General features: G+C 37.9%; 1 protein-coding gene across 3 annotated transcripts in view; it reads left to right on the forward strand.

Annotated features, from left to right (window-relative positions):
• Positions 1-20,052, forward strand: part of bckdhb (branched chain keto acid dehydrogenase E1 subunit beta) — an 86,115-nt gene that overhangs the window by 883 nt on the left and 65,180 nt on the right. For all 3 annotated transcript variants that reach the window (XM_081616879.1, XM_008431930.3, XM_008431929.3), the window contains exons 2-8: positions 197-274; positions 1,782-1,850; positions 6,174-6,307; positions 9,665-9,820; positions 12,085-12,193; positions 17,727-17,824; positions 18,865-18,975. In XM_081616879.1, the coding sequence (XP_081473005.1) occupies positions 197-274; positions 1,782-1,850; positions 6,174-6,307; positions 9,665-9,820; positions 12,085-12,193; positions 17,727-17,824; positions 18,865-18,975 (755 nt within the window). The remainder of the gene's footprint in view (positions 1-196; positions 275-1,781; positions 1,851-6,173; positions 6,308-9,664; positions 9,821-12,084; positions 12,194-17,726; positions 17,825-18,864; positions 18,976-20,052) is intronic.

The following is a 20,052-nucleotide window of genomic DNA, read 5'->3' on the forward strand; positions in this document are numbered from 1 at the left end:
ACTACTTTATAGTTTGCAACTTAATGGCTAAAACAAACAACAAACAAGACCCAATTCCTGTCGTGTTTCATGTCTATTTATGTTCAATGTAGTCAAATTCCTACTGTTTCTGTATTGAAGAATGTTGGTTGGAGTTGATTAGCATGTGGATGTTTTGAACACTAACTGCATGTTTAATTTCGCTTCCTGTGGTTAGGTGACACACAGAAGATGAACTTGTTCCAGTCCATTACAAGTGCCTTGGACAACACGCTTGCTAGTGATCCGACAGCAGGTGAGGAGACCCGCAGTTTACCTGTTGAAATCCTCCTTTTTGTAGGAGATGCTAATCAGACGATCTGCACAAAACGTTCACGTCAAAGTAGTGCTGAAGCCGTTTTTAGCAAACAAATGTTTCTGTTTTGGAAATTGTACGACTTTAGAGATCGTGCTGTTAAAGATTACTATGCATAGATCAGACACGTTTTACTTCTTAGTATGTAGCTTTATTACATTTATTTATTTATTTTTTTTTGCACTACAGTTTTGACAGTTTTATTTAACTGTATTTGCAATGGTTAGGTCCAAAGAATAGGGTTTTCATACTTTATCTCTTTGCATTAAAATCCAGGATGCACTGATTAACTTTTTTCACTACTGATACCGATACAGATATCTGAGGTGCACCGTCAGTCGATACCGATCCGATACAGAAGAGCAGTGCTGAATTGACTTGACAAAGTTTCTTTATTTAAAAAAGACATAAATGTACTGAATTACTAATGTAGGTGCTAACTCTGCACCAGTAAGGCACACTTAAATGCACCAATAGCTTCACAAGCTTGATCAATTGATCAAATGTGTGTAAACAACATAACTTTAATTTGTTCAGTCTGTGCAATTAGGAGTATAACGGCAAATGTAAAATAATGAACTGGAACTGACAAAAACTGCTACAAACCTTTTATGTGGTTCAAAAAGTGTAATAAGGAATTCTAAATATAATGTAAAATAAATAATAAAGTATGACATCGTTCAGCGTACAAAGCATGGAATAAGAATTCATAGCTCTGCCCCAATGCTTAATATTTTTCTAATATCGGGACTGATACAGATATTAATATCGGATCGATGCATCTGTAATCAAAATGGCCTCAGTTGTAGGGAAAATGCTGCTTTAAAAGCAGTTCTCTAAATGTAGAAATTCAAGTTGAGAAGTTTGGTTACAACATGGATGTCTTTGCAACATCCAGGAGTTTTCTCGCTTCTGAGGAACCACAGAATCATATTACTCATTGTTGCCGCTAGGTTGGTTTGTGTGGACATTGAAGGTGTTGATTTGTTTACCATCGATGGCATTGGACTTTCTCAGAGATTTAACTGAAAAAAAGAAATGCTTTTTAAATCATCCTTCAAAAAAAATCTATTACAGTTTGTTTGTGTAGATACAATCAAACATTTTTAAATATACCTTTAAACTATATATATATATATAAGAAATTCTGAATTTTACACATTTAAATGTTTTTTAAAATGTAAAATTCTATAAAAATCAAGAGATTTTGGTTCAAGAAGTGTTGTGTTTAAATACTTGATTAATTCTAATATAAATAAAGCTCTCACACTTCTGAAAATTAGAAAATGTTACTAGATTTGTTGATGTAGGAGGTTTTCCGACTGCTTTTTGAGGATTTCCTGTTGAGACATGAACTTTTCTATTTAATCTATGTTCTCTTTTGCTTATCAGCAAACATACTTTGAAATATCGAACCTCCTGACTCTTGCATGTTGTGTTTCTGCAGTCATCTTCGGGGAAGACGTTGCCTTTGGAGGAGTATTCCGATGCACAGTTGGCCTGAGAGACAAATACGGTAAGACGCTCAGCCTGCTGTCTGTGTCGTATATCTGTACCACTAGATGGCAGCAGAGCACAGAACAAAAATCTTAACCCCTCGCTTCATATGCTGGTCAGATTATCAGTGTGCACCTGAGGGACCAGAAGGATCCATCTGCACGTTCTGCACGTGTGTTGCAGCAGGGGAGCCTTTCACACTCGTTACAATAAACTGATGCAGCAGAACAAGTCGCCTTGCGTTTTAGACTTACAAATAGCCTCAATAGGATCTACCTGGAAATGTCTTATTTAGACATTCTAGTGACTGAAAATTAGGGATGAACTTGAAACTTTATTATGTTTTGCATGTTTTTTGATACAATAGTGATAATATGATGATGATTTATTTTGTAATTATTGAGAAAGGGGCAGGTTTTTATGAGGTTTTTCTTCCTCCTGCTTCTTTTCACTCATGTAGATGAATTGTTACAAGACGATGTTTTTGTACGTCTCGATGTGTTTTGTTGAGTGAATAAACCTACTGAATGACTGATGAAAATGTGTTTAAAGTGTCAGCCTTTTCGGCTTCCAGTCAGTCCATGTAAAACGCTGAATACAGTGGAAACCTGATGGAAATAAATGCTGCTGTGTGAATCAAACTAAGCTGTTTTCACAAAGGTTGTGTCAACGTTAGAAGTAGCAACTGTGCTACAAAAAAAGCATCAAATTATTTTATTCACACGTTTTGAAATGCAAATGCAGTATTTATCAAAGATCAAGAGAAACCCGCAGAGAATAAATGCAAAGAAAAACAGCAAATGCACTCGACAGAAATTCAAAAATAACCCCAACTTTCACGCAACCTGGATACAAACTTGGTTACTAGCAGTTACTATTTGTAGCTATAAGTGCAAAGTATTAATGAATCTGGCACTAACGGGGGCAAATGAGCATTTGTACGTTTTTGTATTGCACTTAATTACCACGGATTTGCGAGCAGATGGCGGCAACCTGTAATTACAGTCGAGGGCGGTTTGGGTCAGCAGGGATATCTTTGGCCTTTCTTGTGATTCTGGTTCTGTACAGCTGGGGCAGCTCTATAAGACTTATCCCTATAATTTTGCTGCACATCTTTGCAATGCTGTTTAAGTCTGTGTTTATGTTTTAGGCTGAGGGAGTCAAACCAACAAATAAGACTGATTCAATAAAAATGATGGAATCCAACCAACGACGGCCACAGAGCTCAAACAGCAGGAGTAATAATTCCAAATACAATCAGTCAGAATGTATTAATATGTAGACATAGTCACAATTTTAAAACAATCTATCTTTAATTATAATGGGCTGTAATTGACCTGTAACAGAATTTCCGTTTTCTTTTATAATATTTATTTTTTTGCAAACTTGTCATTGTGTAAAATTATTTCTTTATGGTAAACTCTAATAACCATAAACAAAACCGTCAGCAGTATCCACGTTAAGTTCTGATTCTCATTTACTTAAAACAAATGTCGCGTAGTAACAAGTAAGTCTCATAAGTTTCCTATAGTAAATACACATTGAAAAAAACTAACAAAAAACCTGTTAAATCAAATGAAGCATAATTTGAAGAATATAACGTAAGTAGTGTGATTATGTCATTGTTAGGGATGCTTCATACATCATTTATTGTTATAATAAATGACCAACATTTATTATGTTGGTCATAATAAAAAAAAACAGACTTTCGATAAAATGTTCTGGAGCTAGGATCAGGTGGTTTATTGGCCGTGAAATGTGTTTTTTTTTTTTTTTTCTTTCTCAAAACTGCAATAGAAACAACTTCTATCACATCACCCGAGTCACATGATCAACAACCGGATGTTGTCACTGGCACAAATCATGAAGAAGTCGACAGGAAGTAGATGGAGGATGATGGCGCGGCATGTTATTAATGTGAACAAGTTTATTCACGTGTGATTTTAATTCCAATTCTTATTTAATGGAAATACTGCAGTTGTGAACTTTTTTTATTTTTTTTTATTTTTTTTATGTTTAGCAGAATATTGACAAAGTTTTGAACACATTTGTAATGGAAACACATCTAGTGATGGTGATGCAGCGTAGGATCGTGAGGTATTAACCTGAAGCAGAATTGATGTCAGTGGTATTGTTGTTCACAGTAGTCGGTGTTAAAAAGGTGGTGAAATGTACATCATTTTGGTAAATATCGACTGTAAAGCAATATTAATATCGAACATCAATATTGGCCCAAATTTTCAAATCAGTGCATCGCGAGTTATTAGTTTTATTCTTTTGTTGTTTTTGTTTTTATAATTGATTTCTAGGCACCTTCTATTGAACAGTAGTTCCCTCCTGGATTTTGCACTTGTTTGACAGACTATAAGTTGACTTCAAGTTAGGCTGAGGCAACAGTGTAGTAGAAGTAAGAAATACTGCCACCTGCAGGTGGGAGTGTGCAGTCACTTAGACCCAATGTTTTGTAATAAACTCACAATTATGCATTATCATGAAAAAAAAATGCTATGATGCCAGAGCGTTATTTAACTCTGGCATTTAAATGATTTGCGCCACTTAAATGCAAGATGCGCCATAATTTTGATAAAGAATCACGTCACTAATCAGCAAATCTGCATTACTTAGACATTTTAGAGAAAAAAAATCCTTCAGATTCCTGGTTTTGTTAATTTATTAATGGTGTTTAAGTGGCAGGGTTTGTGGCATCATGTCTTAGACTGTTTTTAACTTCATCTCCACCAACAGATGTAAGGACTCTTTGATTAGTTTATGTTTTTTCCTTTGAAAACGTCTTAAAGGCATAGACGGAAACCCACTGGGCCCGAGTGTCTCAGTCCGGAACCTCAGTTGCCAACATTTCTATTGATGTAGTTTTCCTTATTTTTAAATAGATGCCATTTTGGTTTGAAAATCTGGTTGGTGTGGTCGCCTGTGGTTCTGTAATCTAAATAAATATTTCCACATTACACGACAAAGACAATCAAACTGGTCTGGGTTGAATTCAGGACTTAAAAAAAAAAAAACAGCTGAGTGAGTCAGGAAATGGTGCCACCGAAGTGGTTATTTGGGGGGAGGCAGCGCGGAGGGGGAAAAAAAAGTCACTACTATGGTTTTCCTGGTTTAAACCCTTTTTTTTTTTAATTTCATGAACGGCTTTAAAAGCCAGAAGTCTCGCATCCTGCCAAATGTAGCCGGCCTGCCTTTTGTTTTTATTGACGTCAGAAGTGCTGACCTTTCGGAGAGGGATCATTATTTTCCATCTCAACCTTGTGTACAGTGACGAGCACAAAGCTGTTTTTATCCCTCTCGCCACAGAAAGGGATGATGCGCACACACCTCGACCACCTGCAGCGATTACACAGAGCAGAGGTTAATACAGGCCGCGCGCGATATGAATGGCTTTTCACAAGAGCGGCGCGCTGGCCTCGTGATCCGGCTCTGCAGCAGCTGGCCGCTCGCCGGGGCCACCTCTGAGTACCGTCTCCCTGAGAACAACAACAACACGTCCACCGAGTCCTCTGTTGTTTGGACAGTTCAGCATGAATTCACCATGTCGTGGTTACGGCTAATTAAATAACTTTCGGTTCGCTAATGTGTTTAGCCGACCCTTCTCCCAAAATAAACCTTAAAAAAAAAAACGTGTAAGTTGCTTGAACTTTCACACGAAGCCGCTTGTTTGGGTCCGACTCGAGGCTGTAAGTTTTTTTGATAACTTTTGATTTACGGCTCATTCCTCTGAAGGATTTGTGGCGCTGCGGCTGCTCGCTGACTTTTATGAGCTCAGAGGGCACCTAAGGGCAGAATTTCTCTGCTCAGCAGCTCGCTTCCCAGCACAACAGAAAAAAGGCCTGGCAAATACACAAAGATGACAAAAATAACACTAGCAACCCAAATTTAGTTTCCCCACTCTTGTGGTTCTTTTTCAGATTATAGGGTGGAGAGTGGAAATATGTTTTTTTTTTTTTCTTTTTCTGTTTTTCCTCCATGGGGGTTGCGTGAGTATAATGCTGGATTGGATGAATGCAGTTAAGGGAGCCTCATCAGTGTGCTTCTTCATTGATGCTTTTCTTTTTTAGGACCACATAATATAATGGCAAAGGAGGTGGATTGTAAAAGCTAATCAGTATAAATCAATTATGTCTTCCTTGGGTTACTATTTGTTCCACATGTGCCTAATCGTGGTCGTTCCACATGAATAAATGCATCTATATACTCATTCAGCAGTCTAGACTCAACACAGCTTCAGCAAGGATGCTTTCTACAAAATATTAGCTCCTCTTCCTTACTGATTTGTCCCCATCAATGAAAATTTTTTCGTTTTCTCTCCTGGTTCTGCTCCCAGGTAAGGACAGAGTCTTCAACACTCCTCTTTGCGAGCAGGGGATTGTGGGATTTGGCATCGGTGCAGCTGCTGCCGGTGCCACAGCCATTGCTGAGATCCAGTTTGCCGACTACATCTTTCCAGCATTTGACCAGGTGAGACACTTTACCTGTGCACTGACAAGATCTGCAGACAGTGTTTATGATACTGTTGTTCTGAATAGTATGTTTCTGCACAGTGCAGGATGTGCCTGGACACAGTGGCTTTTGAAAGTATTGACAACGCCTTTGACTTTTTCACATCTTGTCACGTAATAAATGTAAACTTCAGTGTGAGGATTTACTATGACAGAACACAGGCAACAGTTTCAGTCTCTAGATAGGCAAAGCTGGTATAGATATACCTCAAATGGCATTCAGCTGTAATTACAGTGAGTGTTGACTCCTCCCACCTTGTTTAATATGCAAGCCCCCTGAGTATTGAGTTGGGAGTGGCGGGTAGACACATACTCATGGAATGTTTCAGATTATATTCACTAGAAATTGTGAAAACCTTGCACCATTTTCTATCTACTTAACTATTATGCACTGTCCATCACTGAAGTCTCACTGAATTATGTCAAAGGGGCAGTATTATGTGCTTTCTAGCCACATAGAATCATTTTATAGAACAATCAAGTAACTATGTTGCCTTCAGTTGTTACGAAAATCCTCTGTATATCTAATATGATTCACAGGAAATTTGACTTCGTAATTTAACGCCTTGAAATTGGGACTCTGTCTCTTTAAGAAACTCTTCCTCTCTCTGAAACTCTGCCTCCAAGAAGTCTTTACAGCCCTCCTCTATTAACCCTTAAACAACGTTTTTACCAGCGTTGAACCGAGTAGCTCCTAAAATGTGCTCAGCAGATACACAGTTCCACCAGGTGTTTGCTAATTACTGCTGGCTAGTCTGAAGGAGCTGAGTGGGGGCAGTTGTGGGGATGGGGTGCTCTGTGGGGTGGAAGCTCAGCTTGAAGACTGCAGCTCTGAGGAGCTTCGTCCTCGTAGGCGGGGCTAGGTCCACCCAGGCATTTTGCACAGCTGAATGGTTGCCATGGGAGATAAAAATATTTCCCAATCATGCATGAAAAAATCAAAGCAATACTCCAGTGTGTTTTTGATGAGGGAATAACGTTATAATAGGATGGAAAGCTCAAAATGGTCAATTTTACATAATTCTGCTCCTTTAAAGCCAATTTAACTCGAGGCATGTCCTGGAAAGTTGGGTTTATTTCCTGAATATTGTGCTGTGTGAATTAACATCTCACATACGCTCGTTCTACAGAGTATGTGAGATTATAATGTGTTCTATAATGACTCTATCTCTGAGTTTGCACTAAACTGGTACCACCACCAGCCAGTCGCAGACATTAATAAACAAATCAGTTGAATTTAGGAAAACACAAGAAAACTAATTGGATATCGAAATCAACCCAAATTTTCATGTCACTGCATCCCTAATTAGTCGTGAAATAGATTCTGGTCAGACTTCAGCATTTCATCCCCCGTGGCAGACTGCTGGAACAGAATAGATGTGCTTCAGTGTTTGTATGTCCAGAGCAACACTGCACCGTCTGAGAAGTCCAATCCAAGTAAAGGCAGAACTACAAGCAACCACCCATTGCTCAATTTCTGAAATTTGAGGGTTACTTTATCAGTTCAGCTTGTAATCTATGTTTGAACTAATATTTATGTTTTTTTTGTACTGCAGTAAGAAGCACAAAAAAATCATTTATAAAAGCAGTATTTTCTGCACATGGCCTCCTGTTTTTCTCATGAAGATTAATACGACATTGATGGCTAGCGCATGATGAGAGCAGGTTTTACCTCGCACGTACGTCATTCTGTCTAATCCTGTCCTTCACATGATGAATGTAATTCCTCTCCTTTGTCAAGGCAACATAAAGCAGAATATATGATAATGTAAGCTTTTTTACAGAATATGTCTCCTGTTTGGTGCATCAAGAAGATTGAGGAAGAAAAAAAACTAGCAACCGACAGCGAGTGGTTCTGTTTTCCTTCTGTGTTCCTCCTTAAAAAGATACAGGCAACTAGACCTTAGAGATGCATGAAACTCAAAGTAGTATCCCACCTGAGTTTCAAAGAGAAAAGCTCGAGCAACTGTTTGGAGGATGCCCAGCATGAGAAACTCTAGCCATAAGCGTTGGGCTCAAAGAGCTTGTAAAACGAATAAAGTGGTTTTTCAGTGCCTTTGATAGCAAAGAGAATGCCTCGGCTCATGAAATTAGACTCTCTGTCTTCTGGTGTGGTCTTTAGCCACCTCTCGCATACTGAGACTGTTAAAACCTAGCAGCCCAGTATCACAGATCCCTGGATGATTACCTGAAACTCCACGTTTAGTTTCTTTCAGGTATCCACTCCTCACAGATAATCTCACAGATGATCATTTTATCAATTTTTATATTTTTTTTGTTTACAGTTTGTCTTTTTGTCATTCCCAGAACAATACATATATATACAACATATCATCACCAAACAAAATAAATTATAGGTTACACTTTATTTGCATAAAGTGTGCATAAGACTGACATGACACTGTCATAAACATGACATAACAGCTGTTATGAAGATGATGGTGTTTTCATGAATGTTTGACTGTTGTCATGAAGTATCATTTGGTAGATAATGACACTTTTAATGCAAAGTTGCACTGAAAGTTGCATTAAAAGTGTCAGCTATGCATAGTTTGGTAAATAATAACAGTTTTAATGCAAAATTGTAAAATGCAAAATTGCATTAAAACTTGTGTTTTAAAATGGTCAACTTTGCATTACGTGTCATTATTTACCGAATGACATTTCATGACAACAGTTACAAACACTGATGGAGACTCCTTTATGACAGTGTCATGTTAGCCTTATGCAAAGTGTTACCAAATTGGTACTCTACCACAACTCAACATTTCAGTTGTCTAATAAGCTGAAAATGTCCGAACACTGAATACTTTTACGTCTTACTTGACAGACATGCTTGCAGATCTCTCTACACTAACTAAAGTTTAGGAAAGTTGAGCATTGCGTTTTGAGCTGTAAGAAACCTCAGCGTTTTTGGCATTGAACCTCGCCCAAAATGAACTTCTTGCATTCTATATATTTTGGTGAAGCTCACATAAAATTCCTCTGGTTTTCTTGCTGTCACACTTCCCAGCCCATGTGTGGCAACAACGACAGCTCTGCACATGTGCAAACACTTCACCTCGCAGCTCACGACAGTGGGTGAAATGCAGAGTCAAGAAGAAACATGAGACCATCCACGGAAAGAGTCGGCTTGTCTTAAAGTTGTAGATATTAATATGACACGTCCTGGGTATTGTTTTAGAGAACGGTGAAAATTCTGCCAATGTCTGAACGACAAAAAGGAACTTCTTTTACAGGTTTCCCTGTCGGGTCACATCACTGAAGATCAACAGTCACTGTGAATTGACATAAACTTGATTTATTGTCTTTGCAGATTGTGAATGAAGCTGCTAAGTACCGCTACCGTTCAGGGAACCTGTTTGACTGCGGGAACCTCACCATCCGGGCCCCATGGGGTTGTGTCGGCCACGGATCCTTGTACCACTCCCAAAGCCCCGAAGCCTTTTTTGCCCACTGCCCTGGTATTAAAGTGAGTCCTACACATTTTAAAAGTAAAATGAAAGGTGAAATATTTTTAGATATGTAGAGTGTAGCTATACACTCTACATATCTGTGAATTAGATGGAGTCCTCTTTAAACAATATCCTGGGTTTGAAATGGGTGCATTGGATCAGGAAAGAGGTTGCCTAAATGTTGTTAACTTTTCCCAGAAAGGAGATGATCAAGCAGGTTTAGGTCAAAATTGCATCACCCTTAAAGAAAATAAGTGAAAGTTATTTCTTCATTTGATTAGAGCTCCACAATCTGTTGAACCACAGTGGTCCTCACAATTTCAATGTGCACAAAATCACAATTGCAAATACTGCTTTGATACAATATTTCTTTGAAAGATGTATTTCATGCGCTCTGCAATTTGACTTGGTGTTTTAACCAGTTGGGTAGTTTCTCTGCCATTGATAAAGCTGCTAATGATTTTAGTGACTGAAATGTTCAGGGAGAACAAAATTTTGTTTTTCTTTTTCTATTGTCATGAAACAAGAGTGAGGAAAACATGGTTTAATCTCACTTGATATTGAATTGGAACGCATGTTTTCCTCATATCAAGAAATGTAATCATTCTGTTTTACCCAACATGTTTCCTCTTCCTAAAAAGAATATTAACATTTTGTTGCGACCCAGTGAAAGTCCTGACTTGTAAAGATTAGGATAACGGCAACCTCATCACCCAAGATAAATCACCATTGTATAAGTTATAAGTAATATTTTAGTGCTGTAACATTAATATAGAATTTTCCATTGAAGACTAAGGAGAATAGAAATATATATTTTGTCATAAAATGCAAGAAAAATCTGATTTATTTTCAGAGTTATCTAAATCACCAATTTTAAATGAATATTTGCAAGAGGTATACATAATTTTGCCCTTAGATGTCATTACAGTCCATTATGCCATGGTTTTATACTTTCACATGCAGTAGCGGTGAGAAAATCTCTGTGACATCCTGAAATTTGTAAGAAAAAACTCAAATGACTTGCCTTAATCTATCTATCCCACTTCCCTGCCTCAACTTATTAAAAGGATTTGAAGTGAACAAGGACTGATGGTGGAGAGCACAATGATTTCCATTCAGTTTCAACTGAGGAAAATCGGCAAAGAGAATGGATTATACAATTTAGCTGTTAACTGAGCGTGACAGACATGCTGTTTCTCTACAAAAAGGTCACACAGCCTGAATGCTGATCCTTGTGCACACTGTCATTACTGGTTCCGCCATTTGACACAAAGCCTCTCAAGAATAAATTAGTTTTCCCTTCTGTTTTCATTACGGGGCTCTCTATCTGAACCCGACCTCTTAATTGTTGGAGAGAAGAAACAAGGTGATAAACGTTTAACTTCAGGATAAGGCGACGGCTTATTTGGGAGTTTATGAATGTTTTACGATGCTATAGTTAAATAGAGAGTTAGGAGTTTTTGAATCGGGGTTTTTGAGAAACTTGTGTCTAATAACTAATTTGACTAATAACTTAAACATTGGAAACCCTCACTGAGACTGCAGTTTATGATCAGTTTATTGTTTGCCAACTGCGCTAATGATGCTAATATTAGAAGCTGATGGCAGTTTACGGTGTGAAACTGAATAATACTGTTCTTGTTGAGAACAATATTATTATTATAATTATAATTATTATTGTTGTTATTATATATAACATTTGTAAAAATCTTCTTGAGCTTTGCAATGGCAACATGTTTCTCTCACCCAGTGTGACGTTGCCTCTGGTCTCAATGTAACATATTGCAGATTATAGAAAGTCTTCAGTATAGCTAGTAGGATGAAAGTTTAACTCTCTAAGACCTGAGAGTTAATTTTAGTTTTTTTTCTCTCTTAAATAAGTTGAAAATAACTGAATTAGTTTGAATAGATGTTGTATAAAACTACACAACTACATTTCCAGGTGTGAAATTATTTTTTTTTAAACCTGCAGAGTTTTACTCGTAGATTTTCAGCATCAAAGAGAAAAACAACTCTCCAACTTTGAACTGTTTTTGAACAAATAATGTAGTTTGACGTAAAAAGATGTTATGGCTAAAACGATAAAAGTTTCAAGTTATGCAAAAAGTAGAAAAACAATGTTGTTGCTGTTGAGAGTTTTGAAAGAAATCAATATCAGGAGGTCAGAGCTCTGGTCGCTTCTTCAGTGATTTGTACATTAGTGGAGGTTTAAAATAAGTAATTGAACCAAAAAAAAAAAAAAAGTTTTAGGATTTAATTTGATTTGTCGTGTGTTCCTCAGGTTGTAATACCTCGCGGTCCACTTCAGGCCAAAGGGCTGCTGCTTTCATGCATTGCTGACAACAACCCATGTTTATTCTTTGAGCCCAAGATTCTGTACAGAGCAGCAGGTAAGCCTGTTTAAATGTCATTTACAGGAAATGCGTTTTGGTTGCTCTTTTATCACTTTGCTTTAAAGGTGGCTGCTCACAAAGTAGCCAAGATCCTATCACAGCAGAATAACAGAGACTTCCACTGCTTTGACATGATTTTCTTTTAATAACTTCTCATTGTCTTCTCATTTGTTGGGATCTCTGGGAATGTAAAAAGCTATCTCCGAGTCATATATTGCAACAATAAACCCTTGCTTGTTTTTAGCGGATGGAAAAACTGCTGCCATGGTTACATAATAATTGCCTGATATGCATAAATTAGGGGAGCAAAATGAGCTTCATTATTATAATTAAAGTCCCTCTTTGAAAGGTGTTATGTAAGATTGTGGAGTAAATATGCAAAGCACATCTGGTTGTTTGGGACAATGAGGTTGTGATGTTTAGTAAAAAGGAAAAAAATGAAAGATTTTGAAAATGGGGTTCAAACAAATAGAGACCACAACAAATTTATAGATTTATTTGGGCACATTTTTGCATTTATTTTTCAAACCAGACTGACAAGAACCCGGGCAGGCACGCAGGCGGATCGGGTTGCGTTATTGTCTGCCTATTCTTCTGACATTAGTCGGTGCTTGGTGTTCAGCCCAAAAGGCCAGCTGGTCACACTCGTCCTCGTCATTCGGATGTCTGTGTTTAGGCAGATGGAAACTAGAGGAAAAAACAAAATGACAAAACAGAACTGAAAATGTGTTGCCATTTCCTACAGTTTGTTTGTGGGATGATTAGAAGGGAGGCAGATAATTGTTATTGTACATGATGACAGGAGAGGGGACATATGAAGGTAATTTGTATGGAGGTGACAATGTCATACTCGGACGATTTAGCAGGCAGGAAATGTTTTCCCTCATTCCACTGGTGTGTAGTTCAGGCTGCTACAGGATATGTAACAGAACATCAATATTCACGCGCAGTTCTTACAGTTCTCATTGTTGATGCCCTTAATATTTTTGCAAGTGTGGATTTATCTTTGAATTTTGAAAGTGTTGTGGGATTTTGTAGAGCGCCAGTAAGCAGCCTCACCTCACCGACTGATGCGGGGAACCAGGGCAGCCGGGAGCAGGTGTCTTGAGTTATTGACAGTGGCTTTATTTGCATCATTTCTCATTTGAGTGCAATATCTGTTTTGGGAGTAGAAAACGTAGTACAGCAAGAATAATGTGTTGCCTTTCTTTTCCACAGAGTGCTGCAAATTTTATTGCATTTCTGTACATTTGTGACAAGATACCTGTCAAATAAGCTTCACGTTCTGGAATCGATGATTTCCAGACCTGAAATATTTGCATCGTGTTATCAAGAAACGTGTTAAATAGTGGCTCAGTTCTTTTGTGAATAGTCATGTAAATGTTAGTTGAAGAAGGTAAAATGTTTAGGAAGACATTTATTAGTTATTATTCCCGGCCATACACAGACAATAATATTCTGAAATTATATATCTCTGTTAAATTTTTCAGCTACAGAAAACATAACAAACTTCATTACCAGCATCTTTGAATAGAGGTTGTTGATTTCAAACTAAAAAAAATGTGACCTTATTCATAATCAGTCCAGTAACTACAGCTAAATCCTTCATAGAGATCTACTGCATCTTTGTCTGCTACAGCTTATAGATATTGTGATGTTTCTGAAGAAATTTAAAAAGAGCCTGCCAATGTGTTTGTATTGGTCAGACTCGTACACACACTCATGCTGAGTAAGGTTCCCAAGTTTAAGTGTCAAAAGCTTAAAACATCAAATAGTTTGTCTGTATTTGTTGCATGTCATGAAAATGTCCAGGATTAGCTAAAATGCTAGGGCTAGCTAAAATGCTGTCAGCAGCGTATGAGGGATCTTTACATTGAATTACTCAATTTGGTACACAAAAAAAACCCAACAGCGCATAAGCTAAATTCTGCTAAGATGCTAAGGTTAGCTAAAACGCTATCAGTAGCATGTGGGCTGGCATAAGCATATTGACTTACTCCACTCAGTATAAATTTCACATTTATATCAATATTAGCTAATTTGATCTTGAATGCTAACATTAACATGAGGGCTATCACTAGCATATTAACCTTCAGTGACTCACTCCATCTAGTATGTAAATGGTGTATAACGTAAAATTAGTTGAAGTTTAGGAAATCTTTGATGTATAATAATAATTTTTTATTGATTTGTCTCACCCACTGCTCTTCTGTTTTAAAAATTTCAATGCATTTCGTAATTAGTGTTGTTTTGTAGGAGTTGAGGGGAAGACATGACACCTCTGGCATCTGGTCAAAATGTGTAATAGACATTTTCACATTTTCCTCTAAATATATTTACTTTAGTTTAATATAGATTGCATATGGAACGGCAATGTTGTTTCTCCTTTAGTCGTGAGGACTCTGGATGTAGAAGAAAGCCTTATGTGTTCATCATAAATGGTCTAAACCAGTGTTTTTCAACCATTTTTGAGTCAAGGTACACTGTTTTAATTGAAAAAATCCCGAGGCACACCACCAACTAAAAATGGAAATAAAGATACTCTGTAGCCGCCTATATATAGTCATTCTTATCAAAGTCTGAATAGGAATCAAATAAACACTAAAATGTATTTTTATCACATTTTACATTTCTTATTTCAAATTGCACTTAACATGTCCACTTCAAAAATACACCTGAACAGCCACAACACTGTGGTGTTAAATTTAAAGAAGTTGTAGAAAACGTCAAACTGTTTTACAAACTAATCCACAAGCATCTTATAGCCAGAATACAGAAAATAATTCTTATTCTGAAAGAAGCAATAATATTTGGGAAACAATTCACTTCATATTCACTGTTACAATATGAAGAGTTGCATTTACAAAATGTCAATATCTGTATATTTTACCCACCTGGTGTGAAACCTGTGCATGTTTGGATGAAAACAGCTGATTTACTGGCAGAAATTGAAGAAAGACAAAGCTCTTCCTCAACAGCTCCCAGTCTATCTCTGGTTTTAGTTTTTATAGTAACCAGGCTTGAGAAGCTCACTTCACACAGACATGTTGTGGGAAATGGACTCATGTTCTTTCTAACTACTGCTGAGCTTCACTGTCTTTTCCATCACTGTCATCAGTCTTTCTAGATTCAGTGCTCTCACCGCTACCTGTAACATTCATGCATCACTAATTCTCTTGTTTTAATGTAAAATGCTCCGTACCTACTGCCATCTAGTGGTGAGAAAATTACATGATTACGCCGCTGCTACTACTACAGCAGATACTCGAAGATGGCATTATTTGCAGACAATTCATTTTCAAAAAATCTTTTAAAACCAATTACCGTATTTTTCGGACTATAGAGCGCACCATACTAGCACCCTCAATTAAAAAAAATAAAATAAAATAAAAACTGGAAGCTGCTCTCGGTTTTTTATTAGGACCCAGCAGAGGGCGGCGTTCTAATAAATCTGCTGGACGCAGCACTCCGTCTCCAAAGCCGAACCATGGTTTCGTTCACACCGAGCTTAAATGCAGCGGCTCTATTTCCCTCCTGTAGTGCCAGATCGACAGCCCTCGACTTAATAGCTGCATGATATGAGTTTGAAAACATTTCTCTGTCGTGCCTGCTGCTAGCATGTGCTTGTTCTAAATGAAAATTAGCCGTTCTTCTTTGATTTACAATTTTGACTTCTAATGATTCACTTCCTGCTAGAGAGCCCCCTGGTGGTTGAAGAAAAATCCACATAAAAGCCACAGCGGGCTACAATCCGCATGGTTCAAAGTTAAGGAAAAAAGTAGCAGCTGTTAGTCCGAAAAATACGGTACCGTAGTGAAATTGAATAATTTCCACGGCACACCTGACGATCACTCACGGCACACTAGTGTGCCGCGGAACAGTGGTTGAAAAACACTGGTCTAAACCTCACTCTTAGGCGCTTCTGAGTTCCCCAGAATGAGGGTGTAAGTTGTCATTAAGATAATAGAGTTATTACATTTAGTAATCCAGCTGGAAACATGAGCCAATGTATCTTGGTCAAGATGCATTGGAAAATAGACCTCTCCCGCCACATTTGATGCATATAAATACATCAAATGTGTCAGGGTTTTTTTGTTGTTTTTCTTTTTTCTTTTCATTTACGCAGAGCTTTTTATGTGTGTCAGACTGGCTTCATAGTTTCTCTGTTTTTCAAAGCAAATGCCAAACCAGATGTTTTTCTCTGGTTTTCTTAAACGGTGAACTTCCTTCTGTAGACCAATAGTGTCAAACTTATATTTTATTTCAGGCCAAATCAAGATCCTCAACGGGCCACTTGTGGCAGAATGTATTAAACTATTAAACTGCTATCTTTGCACTTCTTAACATTAAATAATGGTTAACATCTTTTCACATTGATGTAATGTGGCCCTACACAAATAAAATCTGATTTTGACTAGTAAAACTATATTTAAACACAGAACTGATGAATATCTTGACATTTTATTTGTGTGGCCCTCTTTTCTTTTTCTTTTTCTTTTTTGTCTAAAAGTCCTGTCTATTCATTCATCCACCCCTCCAAAAAATATGCTCCCTTCCATTGATCTGTTTTAATTTTTTTTCAAAACTCGATTGGGTTTTGCATATTTTACATCTGAATTCTTTATATTTTAACCCAGCAGGTCTTTGGGATTAGCCATTTCTTTTCTGTCACACCGCTTGGCAAATGATTTCAAAGCATAATGTAGCAAAGTTTCCACAAAGGTCACATATGCACTGCCTCTGTAGAGTATAATTAGTTTATTTGTCTCTTTGTGTTCCCTCTCCGTAACGTTTTTAAGTTTCAAATCATTAAAAATCCACCAAACACAGATTTTCTTTTATCACCAAGCTTTGGGGCCAGGATTATGATGTCAAATGGGCTTAATTTTAAGATTCATTAACGATGGTTTTTTTTAACAGCAAACCTTTAGGAAAGACATTTGTTCCCCCTTTTCTTTAAGGTCTCCAGGAGGTTTAGTTTGATTTAAACCATCCACTCACATGCACTCTGTGTTGGGTTTCGTTCAAAGACAGGCTGACCGCGAGGCTTTCCCTTTTGGACTGATACTTTGTTTTTCTGTGGCTCTCCTTTTCTTTACCTCATCCCATTAATGTGTTGCGGGAGGAAGATTAATCAGTTCTGGGCCCGGAGCTGGAAGCACATCTGATTGGATCATGTATTCGATTGTGCTCATAAAAGCTCACAGTCGTCTCTGGGAGAAGAGATTCTTGGAAAAAAAAAAAAATGGAAAAAAAATCTTCTGGATGCATTTGAAACCATCCACACAAAATGCAGAAGAGGAAGACTGTTTTTTTTTTTTTTTAATTGTGTTTGATGGTTTTATATTTCACCACTTTGTCAACTGGTCTATTATTTAGGGATACTGCTGGTTTAGGGTTCAAAGTATTTTGCATAAAAATCACAGGGTTACATAGTGGAATGATGAATGGGTGCTTTGAGCCACAGCCATATTGTCTTCTGCATGTGAGCTTGCATATAAAGTTTGTGTGTGTGTGTGTGTCTCCCCAGTGGAGCAGGTTCCAGTCGATTCCTACACCATCCCTCTCTCGCAAGCTGAGGTCCTACAGGAAGGAAGTGATCTCACGCTGGTTGCCTGGGGGACACAGGTACGTGGTGCGGCCAGCGACACCTCTCGAAGTGTGTCGCCTGAACATTTCAGGGTTTTAGTCTATTTTCGGTTATGTTTTCAAGTCCCATCTCCACTAAATGACATTTAATGCTTCAAAGAGAGGCTCGTAGTGGATTAACTTTAAGTCCATCACACATCCCCGTTGTCACAGCAAGGTTTCTCAGCCAGCAGCCTTAGATCGGGTTCACCACGGCATCCACAAAGCATCCAGGCTTTTCTTGGATCACGAGGTTTTAATGCTGTAGGTTCTGTCTTCTATTGTTGCCTTTCTTTTTACCTGAGAGATTTCATTTTTATAACAGGCCTGCAGCTCCCCAGGAATCATCTCCGTTTATATTTATTTATTTTTTTATTACGGCTAATCCCAAATGTAATGTCCCTGCACGGTGGCAGGAGGTCTCCATCGAAATCCGTATTTATTTTCAGGTGACTGCAGACAACAGGGTGAAGCAGAAGAAAGCAGGATTTAATTACTTTTTAAGACCATAAACAAAAACTAAGTCTGATTCGAGCCACAAATCTTTAAAAATGTGGGGAAAATAAGAAGAAAGCTTTTTAGGATTGTTTATACATCATACGGGTTCTTATCTTTTTAAACCATCTCTTATCTTGAGTTGAAGCTTATAACAAAACCACCAATTTTGAGTAAACTTGTGCAGGTCTGTGTCTTGGTTCTATGATATAATATTGATTTTCAAGTAATTCATTGATCTGAATGGGTAAGAGAACCGACCCATGAATTCACTGCCAGACGAGAGGCCGCTGTCTCCTTTTTCTGTGACATCAGAGAGGTCTGACTGGTCAGGTCTGCTTATACACAGTTAACAATAGTCACCAACTTTTCTTCTGTATTTAGCGACTTTTTTTTCTTCTGACAAATAAAAAAATCGAATCAGCAGATCACATTTCTTAGAGATTTTGAAAAAACTGCGATCGGTGCACCTCTACTTGTAGAGCTGTACTCTTGTATCTCTGGCCAAAGTGTAAACTGCAGTTAATGTTTTCCCTTTCATTCAGATCCACGTGATGAAGGAGGTTGCCAACATGGCTCAGGATAAACTGGGGGTTTCCTGTGAGGTCATCGATCTGAGGACCATCTTGCCCTGGGACACTGAAACCGTTTGCAAGGTAACTGCTGCTGCACCCGCTGTCACCAGCACAACAGTCGTGTGAGAAAACTAGGTTTCTTTTCGACAGCCTGTGTGTTTTTACCTGCCATATGTAGACACATTTATAATATGACATAAAAATGCAACGAACAATTAATAAGAGGTTTGTGCATTTTGATGGTTGTTCCAACTTGCATACCGAACCGTTTTGGAAATAATTGCCATAAAAAGAGATTCTTTCTCATTTTAATGGCTATTTGTGTACTAAATCATGGTGAGCCATACTGATGGTTTAAAGAGCGCTTTGGAAACATAAACTGCAAGACCTTCGATGTAGGAAATTGGTCATGAATATTCCCTCCTCTGTGCATTTGGACCACTGCTTTTAAACAACCATAGAATATATCACAGTTTGTCTAACCGCGTTGGCTTGTTTTACAGCTGAGTAACAACTTTTGATTAAATTTTGCCGTTTCTATTTTATTATCCAAGTTCAACACCCAGCTTAGTTTTTACAGTTACAGTGCAGGACGGAAGAGCGGGAGGAGGGAAGTGGCTGAAGGAGATGGTTAGTAGTGATGGTCGAGGGCAGGATTGAACCTGAATACTTAAAACCGAGCGTGATCATTGATCCACCGCTGATACTCTCCTTACAGTTGGTTTCAAAGTGAATATAGCCTCTTTTTTTTCTCCTATTTGAGTCCCATTAAAACAACTGCCATGAAATTGAATAGCTTGTTTATAAGCTTCGCAGCCCTAATGCCAGACTCGAAGCATATCAACGGTGTCATTCCTCCTCATTTCCTCGCACCAAAAGCCTGTTAAACATCTGCCAAACACAATACTCAAATTCACAAAGACGTGTCCTTCCGTTCATAAAGTCAGCACTGTTGCATTTAACTGCTGCGCTCATTCATTTGTGTTTCCTCCTTTTTTTGTTGGAGTGCCCCCATTAACGGCTGTTTCGCCTAGTTTTGTTTCCATCTGCCTCAAAATAAAAACAGCCTTTTGATTAGGCTTTTATGAAATTTCACTAAAAGGGCAGAAGCGTTTCTGGTTTAGTTAAAATTATCATGGGAGACTAATGTAAAGAGCC

This window comes from Poecilia reticulata, chromosome 16, assembly GCF_904066995.2.
Source record: "Poecilia reticulata chromosome 16, P_reticulata-male-v2, whole genome shotgun sequence".
Taxonomy (NCBI): Eukaryota; Metazoa; Chordata; class Actinopteri; order Cyprinodontiformes; family Poeciliidae; genus Poecilia; species Poecilia reticulata.